This window comes from Phyllobates terribilis, unplaced genomic scaffold (assembly GCF_046119375.1).
Source record: "Phyllobates terribilis strain yellow unplaced genomic scaffold, ASM4611937v1 Scaffold_5__5_contigs__length_657084704, whole genome shotgun sequence".
Classification (NCBI taxonomy): Eukaryota; Metazoa; Chordata; class Amphibia; order Anura; family Dendrobatidae; genus Phyllobates; species Phyllobates terribilis.
The window spans coordinates 179,344,736-179,354,334 of record NW_027362765.1 but is presented as its reverse complement, the minus strand read 5'-3'; the positions used below and the strand labels follow the sequence as shown (position 1 = coordinate 179,354,334).

General features: G+C 39.7%; 1 protein-coding gene across 1 annotated transcript in view; it reads right to left on the bottom strand.

The window, feature by feature from the left end:
• Positions 1-258: 258 nt before the first annotated feature.
• Positions 259-9,599, bottom strand: part of FAM83C (family with sequence similarity 83 member C) — a 35,163-nt gene continuing 25,822 nt past the window's right edge. The window contains exons 3-4 of the mRNA XM_073683537.1: positions 5,833-5,957; positions 259-4,098 (exon numbers count right to left, since the gene is read on the bottom strand). Of these exons, the coding sequence (XP_073539638.1) occupies positions 3,315-4,098; positions 5,833-5,957 (909 nt within the window). The 3' untranslated portion in view covers positions 259-3,314. The remainder of the gene's footprint in view (positions 4,099-5,832; positions 5,958-9,599) is intronic.

Below are 9,599 nucleotides of genomic sequence, written 5' to 3'. Positions count from 1 at the left end.
TTGACGTGAAAAAGAGAACATGTGGAATATAAGGTGTGAAGATCCGTGTCCGAAACCCACTGTGTATGCCTCACCTATGGTCTGCTGGGACTGTCTATATTCCTCCCCGGCTGTTGAGCCCTTTGGACGGTGTGTGCTATCATCAGTCCCCTTGCAGCCCCCGCAGATCCACTGAGCTGAGTACTATCCCACCGATGCCACCAACATGTGAAGACCCGGGGTCTTCCGTGGGTGTAATACTACTCAGACAATACAGGGTGAGGGTAAAACAGTGTGGCAATATTTTATTTAACCACCAAACAGACAATAAACATAAAGAACATAAAAAAACCCATAAAGAACAGTCCCAGCAAATACTCAAGATGGTGCAAAATCACACAGTCTCACCCTTCCGCTGGCCCGCCGGGTATAGAACAGCTGCGACTTTGGGACTTCCAGGGCCAACTACCTCAACCAGTGGCCCCCCAGATCTGTATCCTTCCAGTCAGGGCCCTGTACCCTTAGGCTGGAGCCCTGTAGAATCTGTCTGGATGGAGCCATGCTACCAAACTACTGTCCTGATGAGTCTCTCTGATGTTTTTGTTCACATAAGGGCTCTTGCATATCGGTCCGAGTGCGATCCAACAAACATTGGATCTCACCCAGACCAATGTTATGCTACGGGGCAATACATATGTCAATTTTTCCTTGGGACAGAGATGGTCCAGGTAAAAAATTGCAGCATACCTGAGATTGATCTGTTACTCGGATCGCACTCGACCATGCAAGGCAATGAGTCAATGGAAAATTTCAAACTGCATTCGGGTGACATCTGAATGCAGTCTGATTTCTACGGACTGACACAATGGAGAAGATGGTAAAATATTTTTCTCTATCTTCTCCTCACCTGAGAGAATCGGATTACACTATGATCACACTCTGATCAGAAATGGATCAGTGTGTGATTTGCATAACTGACCCAATTTTCTCAGATGAGAGAATATACGCTCGTGTGACCCCAGCCTTAACAGAATACATAAAATAGTTATTAGATAATTAGCAGTCCAGTTCCAAACAAATAACTGTATTAAAATCTGACTATAAAATATTAATTTCTACAGTGAATCATACATTTGACACACCCAATTTACACTAAAAATACTTCACAAGCAGACTAATAATATGCACCTGGATTACACACCCTTGGTGGTGTGGTAATAACATATAAGAATATCACTTATTCTAATTGCTTATGTCTAGGTGTCAACCATCCATTGGATAAATATTAATTATACTGCTGGAGATTTTCTAACTCATACCTTCGCTTGTATCTGCGAATGGATTTTTTCATTTTGTTAAAGCTTTTTTTTACATCCTTATCTTTTAAGGGACTGTCTAGATATTACTGTTACATACTTATGCCCTTTCCCCTAGTTCCGGTGTCCCTTTTGTCGCTCTTATTTCAGGTGGATTCCACCTGGAATGCACTTGAAAATGCTCTTAATAAATGTTAAAAATAATGAACATATGCACAGCAATTTCGTTTTGACAATGCTGCACATATGTTCAGCAGTTTGTAACTTTTTTTTAACCACTTCAGGTTTTGAAAGTGATGCAGCGGCTAAAAGAAATGACCTGATCATTCTTCAGACGGCTTCTGCTTAGAAGCCACCACTGTTTTAGATTTTATTTTATTTTTTTAAAAAAAGATGATATCGTCAAAGCCGCCAATAAAACGATAAAAAAGACGAGAAAGAAAATGCTTCAGTAAAAATAGTACTGGTGTTTTCCTAAAGCGTCTTCTGCTTCAAAAACTATTTGAGAACAGTTTGTAAGATGCCATTTGCACATACCCTTAGAACGTCTACCTAATGTAGTCAGCGCCAGTAAGAAAGATGCAGCTTCTAATTGGTCAAAAATTATTGACTGGCTTGCATATTAGCAGAATACACACTGCTGGCACTAATGTACAAGAAGCTCTGGACAGTGGGACTGCTGGGCATATGTGATCATTGGCTGTTTTTACATTAGGTGGATCTTCTGAGAGAAAATCAAAAGAACACCAGGGGGCGTCATAACTAATATGTGAAAGCAAAATGGAAAACTGTAGAACAATCCCATTTATACATTTTTTTGCCACTTTTTAAAAGCTGGCTAGAGGGAAAAAAATTGTGGCATTTATCCCCCTGTACCCCCACTGCTCAGATGGTCTCTGCAATGACCGGAAGTGATGCTATGCTGCTCCTTCAGTCAACTGATCACTGAGACTACTAATTGACTACAAGGTCAAGTGACTGATGAGTGGGACATCATTACTTTTGCTTCCGGCATAGATCCATTCCCTCTAGCCAGTTTTCAACAAGTCATTGGTGGAAAACGCTGTGAATTGCCTATAGACATGAGGTTTTATCTAGCCCATTGGACACGATTAATATCTTCCCCCTCCGCTATAAGTATTTTTGACTAATAGCATGCAATGATTTGCGGCAATGCACAGTCAACACTGACTTGATGTAATGGGAAAGGGAAAGAAGAAAAACAAACAATACCTCTATTATAAGATTTGATCAGTCATTTGTGTCGTAAATTGTATAATAGGTTATAGTTAACTACAGGACCTAAAAATCCAACACAGCAGATTACAAGTTTAGTAATTTTAGTAAAACTGTTTAGTATTCAGTTAGTTGTCATGTGAGCATCCTGCTATAAATACACACTCTTTCCATAGCTGTAATTAAGAATTTTTAGAAACACATATAGGGTGTGCAAAGTTTTCGAAAGAAAAAAAAAAAAAGGTTTTGATACTGTTTTAGCCAGTTGAGAAAAGGTTGATTCCTCTCAGTAGGAGAAACAAAGTAATCTATAATAACAATAATAATAATCTTGTAGTTATGATACCTTTCAATGGTTAACAAAATAAAATAAGTGATGTTACAAAGCAAGCTTTCGAGAGTACTTAGGTCTCTTCAACAGGCATGGTATAACACAGTTTCTGAAGAAACTATATACACAAAAAGAGCAGAAACATGGCATAATAAATGGACATTTAAAAAACAACAGGGTTTTCGAATCATTACATTCCAAAACTGCCACTAGCTGGGTAGATGGGCAAGGTTAGCTGTAAGGTAATTAATTAAGGCCACGAATCCTACACAAAATATTTTACTATTTAGAATACATCAATAGTCCATTAGGAGATGAATATAACAAACATGTCTATAATGCATAGATCAGAGTCCATCTTGTCGGGCAGCACCATTACTCCTCACATGACATTCCAAGCAGGGGTAACATTTTACCATTTTTTTTAAGTTCTTTCCATTACATCACAGACATTAAGGCTGACCCTGAAAACGACTGTACACTTTATTTTCTAGTAATTTGTTATTAACTTGTGTGATAAGTTCTAGTTTGCTATGTCCAAGGGTCATCCTTTTAAAATCTTTGCTAGCGTCCTCCCTTTTAATATCAGCTAAAGCAGTCTTATTCGTGGGAGTGCTATCATAATTATTTTTTTTATTTATAGCCGCATCACTTTTCATTCTTGGGGATATCTTGTTTTGTGGATGTAGAAGTTTGTTCTGAAAAAGTTCAAGCTTGGCTCTAATTGTGGAAGGTGTGTCGATCAGATCGGGGGTAGATTTTGAAAACGCCTTTTTTTGCATCGCCATGAGGTTATTTTGGTCAGTGTGAGGAACTGACGGTCGTCTCTGATCTTTTGGTGATTCCACTTTTTGTTTAGTTCTCTCGTCATTTGAGTTTCTGTGATAGTACCTTGACAGCACTGGTTTTTCTTCACGTATCACAGTGACTGCCTGGTTATTACTAAAGGGTGGTGTCTTTACACTATTTTGGCTGTCTGAGCTAGAGTTACTGTCAGATTGGTGTAAACGTTCAAGAGCTAGAGGCGATTGAGGAGGAATTTCTACAGCTTGCCATCTGCTCCTGGTGGGAGTAGACCCAAATGGTTTGTTGTTTTCATTTTCCAGATTACAAAAGTAGTCATTTTCTAATGAATCTGCATACAAACATCGAAATTCTCTGTCAAACTCTTCCACTATGTTCCCTTTGAAGTAGGTTGCCATATTGCTGTGGACATGACCCGAAAGCCAGCTGAAACTGAAAGATAACAAGTGTCAGAATAGGTTTTCGTAGGCAAAAAAGTAAACATTTAAAAAAAATAAACAAAATCTCAAGAAAAGGGTTCGCTCACACTGGCGTATAACACGGCCGAGTGCTATCCAATGCTTTATCGGATAACACTCTTCCCAATGTTATACTATAGGGCAGTGCAGATCTGTACTTTTTTTTCTTATGCCGATTCAGCACGAGAAAACAATCGCAGCATTATGTCATCCGAGTGCAGTCTGTTGTGCACTCACAGAGACAATGTAGAAGATGGAGGAATTAAGTTCTCCATCTTCTTTGTATCTGTGCTGCAAATCAGATCACAGTAAGACGACACTCTGAACAAACTCTGACCAAGTTTGAGCCGAGTTTCATTAGCATAATCAGCCTGATTCTTTTGCATGAGAGAATATACGGCAGTGTGAGTGAGCCCTAAAGAATTCTATACTAGCCTGACTTTACATTACGCTTCTTGAAACCTAGTCGTTTTGATTGATATAACAATAACAGTTATGTATCAGTAATATTCAATCACTTGCAGGATTTATGCACACTGTTGTATCCTGCCTTCATACTCTGCTGGTCCTTAAAGGGAATTGGTCAACAGGTTTTCGCCCCCTATTTATAAGAGCATTTAGCTCTTCGAAAGATAATTCCAGCAATACTATACATGGCCAGTCCGTTCCTTCATTACTGAGAAATTAGTGTTTGTATTGATGTGCAAATGAGGCTGAAGAACTATTTGTAGATCTGAAGCCACTGTCACTCGAGTTCTATTTCCCACCCAATGCCACCTCCTGCTTGACTGACAGTCTTTATGCTGTGTGACTTCAGTTAAAGGAGTCCTCCGTTAAGATGTAGGAGCTGGCGGTGGATGGCGAGTTGGGCTGGAGTAACAGAGGCTTCAGATCTACAAATAGTTCTTCAGCCTCTTTTACATATCAATTCAAATGCCGATTTCTCAGTAATGGAGGAAGGGACTGGCCATGTAAAGGTATTGCTGGACTTGTCTTTGAAAGAGCTACATGAGCATATAAATAGTTACTACATGCAATAAGAGCACATCACTTCCTGCATTAAGAAGGTTTCCTTCCCCAGAAGAATTTTTTTCAAGCGGTAGGAATACAGTGCCTCACAGAGGCTTGACTTGGAAGAATATAGAGTGCCTACAAGTCTGTAATGCAGATGCATGGAAACTCCATGTACTACCATGCAGGGTCTATGCACATTGCTTTGCTGTATCCACATGCTCCAACAATGAGGCACATTTCCGATCCGGCAATGTAACTATTTTCCAAAATGTAAGACCACAAAACGAAGGTCTAGTTGAAGAAACCTAGACCTGCAGCTAGAGTGTTGGGGCCCGATTTATTTAGACTGACTTTATGCACATCAGTCTTAATGCTAGAGTAAGATGCGGCTAATTCTTTAAGAGGCACACGCCACTTATTGGATCAGGTGCATCTTATAACTAGTATACACCTCCACCATATTTTGCCAGTCAGAAAGTGGAGTGTCATTATTGGCATTAGGTATGTCACAACTTTTCATGAATTTGTGGGGCGACTTTTGCCATGTCCTGTTCAGCCCCAGCTCTGCCGACTTTAGTGGAGCTGGCCAAAACTTTGCAACATTTAATGGTGTTCTACAACAGAATTCTGTCTGAAACACCTTCTTGAATCGCGGTCTTAGATATCATATACAAGCCATCTGATATAAAATCACCTGTAGGAACCAGCAATGACATGTTCACAGTCAATCAACAGAAATTTCTCTAGTGACTGTCCATAAAATTTCTTTCCAGACTTCGTACAGTATGTGTCTCCAGTTATTGTACGGATCTTCATTTGCTATAAAACAGAAAATTGTGAATTATTGAAGTATTCTTTTTCTATTTTCTAAAGAAAACATTATAAATTCACAGATATGCAGGAACACAAGTGTAACTAGCATAAAGTTTCCAAAATGTCAAGGTCTGTACTTTACAATGATTGCGTTAGACTCCAGGTGCAATCCTAGAAGATAATGAAGACTACATGAAAAGAACATGCACCTGCTTCTTCATTGTTTTCTCTAACGTCATCCATTTTTGAAATGCACGAAAGAAAGAGAACTCTAATGTAGTAAAGTATTTATAACATCTGCAAAACTGAGAAATAATAACTTATAAACATAGTAAATGGGTTATAGTTAGGCATGTTGGCAGCTAAAATAAAATAGACACTGACATCATCATCATCCACATATATGAAATAGTCACTGTAATTTCAGACAACTTGATCTCGTTTGATAGATTATGTGATAACAAAAACGATCTGCAAATTACTTTAATATTAATTCTAATTATTTAATGTTTGTGTCCATCTACATCTCTGCTCCTGGTCTCCTGTCTGTGAAAACGCATACAGACATAACAGAATGACACTCTCAGTTCAGGGAAGGCAGCTGCAGGAGCAATGTGTGCTAGGAAGTGAGGAAATGGAATTTTCCAGCACTTAGTACTAGCACACGGTTGAACCATGGACATATTAGCCTGTAATGTCCATCAAAATCAGTTTTATTTTTCGCAGGATTTGTGTGAAAGAACATATACTCTTTAAAATATTCTAATTAAACTCTCAAGCCTCCATCTTTGTCTATAACATGCTATCTTTCTTGTTTTGGTTGTTTTCTATCCTGAAACAGAATGGAAAGATTGTGATACAATGGGGGTCACCCAGAGAGGATGCCATATTGTTGCTAAGGAACTAATGTATAAGTACATACTACTAACTAAACTAAGTGTCAGCAGATATAATCAGGCTCGGACTGGCCCATAGAGGAACAGGGGAATCCCCCAGTGGGTCCCTGTGCAGACATGGGCCCCCAACCCCACTGTATGGGCAGTACTTGGCATAATTCACTTGATTCACACTGTACAGATAAAAGCAGCATATCATCATTCATTTACCAAACTACCCAGTTTTTTATTATTTAGAGGTATAGGAACTTTTGTGAATGAGGGTAGTGTAATATTTGCATGCAGGTGAAAAATTGGCCCCTCAAAGTCAATGTTACTGGTGGGCCCTTGGCACCCCAGTCCGACACTGGATATAATATTTAAGCTACAGGTACCTTACTGGAGCTGAAAGCAAAATATCAGTCCCATATAAATAATATAATTTGCAGACATTTTTTTACATAGTTTGGACTTTATGACATATGATGAAAAGGTACAAAAAGCTGTGTTAAATATAGTGAGTAAATTTTCAAAGGTTTGTTAATTTTTTTCTTTATGTGAAGGAAGAATATTGATCTGTCATGTCGATAAATCATTGATGCCTTCTAAGGAAAATTTGCACCTAAAGAATCACTCCAGTGCTTTTTTATTGCCCCTTCCATTACCAATCAGTAATATGTGTGTGTGTAATTAGTGCATTAAAATACTTACCCATCTTTCTCTTCTGCCATTTCCAGAACTGCTCAAGTTCTCTCCTTGATCACATGACACAGTTTTGACCTGCTTGCTCACACTGTGTCTTCTGTGTGGACTGGAAGTCAATGTGCATCTATGAGACTCAAAACGACATTCACTTAGACTTACAATGAGGCTACGGCCCCACTATCAGTATTTGGTCAGTATTTTTTCTCAGGAGTGGGAGCCAAAACCAGGTGAGAAACAATTAGAGAAAAGGTATAATAGCAACAAGTCATCAATTCTGCATTTATCACCCACTCCTGGTTTTGGCTCCCACTCCTGAGAAAAACAAATACTGATAGTGGGGCCGTGGCCTAAAAAAGGAACTAACAATCCCCTTTGTGAATCGTAAATTTGGAGATGTGGTCACGTGATGCAGGAGAGGACCGGAGCATTGCTGGAAACTGCAGAAGACAGCAGCCAGTTAGTATTTGAATGCAGTCAGTAGACACAATAGTGACTGCTAATAGAGAAGGCAATAAAAAAAAAAAACGCCGGAGTGCTCCTTTAACAGTAAGGTAGGAGTCAGTGGTCATCAGACTGTAGAACAGTATAGAGGGAACCTGTTGTAGTGACAGCTCTCGCTACTGCTAAAAAATGAGTATGCGGGCCTTTGTTTTAAATAGCTTTTTAATTTTATGTATTTACACTGTACAGTATATATGATCACTCCCATTCATATTTAACTGTCAGTTTATGTCAATGGAAGGATATGTTACAGTCCTCCACCCTCTGTCTGAAAGTGAACACCCTGCTTTTGTCCTAAGTAATGCATAAATCCCACAAGTCAGCATGTCTTCAAGAAAATGTAAGGATTTCAAGTTCAGACCTGTCAAACAATGGGAATCTTTATATCAGTACAGTACCTTCATAGTTCTAAGAAAAAAAAAGAATCTACCCAGCAATAAAACAAATAGGTACATACTAGGAAAAATCTGCAGTTATTCTGATGTTATGCAGCAGAGTCAGAATCATTATTGTATATTAGAGTTGAATCATTTAGGACTCGTGCGCTGCAGAATTGCATGCACAGACCAGGTACAATGGCACTTTGAGTTTGCCCCCCACTGTGTGCCCCCATAGTGCTTCACAATGGCTTTTCCTACTGTAATGCAGGCCACCATAGACAGACTGTCCAGTTACTGATTGTCAGGAACGACACTGAGGGGACCATACAATATCCCACCACTGCCGTCAGTTTGTCAGGATTGTCAGGGATTCGCGCACACGCGATCCCTATTACTCACTACGTAGCTATCGGCAAGCGAGCAGTGAGCGTATGGCATGCACACCTCTGAATTCCAACGCATGGAATATGTGTATACACCCCCGTATGGTCACTGCCAGCTTCACGAGAGACCAATTACGATTATTCGCTGCCACCACCAATCAGGTGGACCCATCTTCAGCTGGGTTTTTTATGCCGAAGGAGGACCTGCCCACACACTCCCCTGTGGTGACCTCACGTTGGCGGGTCTCCACCCTTCATGTTTTTATTAAAAACTCTAGCTTGTGAGATAACTCCTTGCTGGTTGATCGTAGAAGCTTGCATGTGATACCATATTTTTTTTATTACAAATTTACCTTTCTTTAGAGACTACACATGGCTTAGCTGCGGTCTGTTATTGTTTTACTTTTGCATTATAGCTCACTGAAAGGGAGTACAGATCCGGAAAAATATGCGTGTTGTTCCTTAGCTGACCTTGTCGCTAAAATTACGTGTCCCATTATTATCGGAAGTATAGAACTTCTGATATTCCATATTTCGTGTCAGTACCAGCGAGACTGGTGAGTGAACACATGCAAATGGTGATGTCTTGGTGTGAGGCAGAACTCCTTTGAAGCCTAGGAGCTGCATCCTCCTCACCCAGGTGTGTATTTATCACAGGCCTCTGCTACTACAAGCTCCATTCTTATGGTAATGAGTTTGCCACCTCTGGCCTGTACTGCTCTTTGCATAGAAGCAACTGGTTAAAGCATCAGCTCTTCTACTCTGACAAATGGTAAATAGGGGAGGAGGGAAGAGCGATTTCAG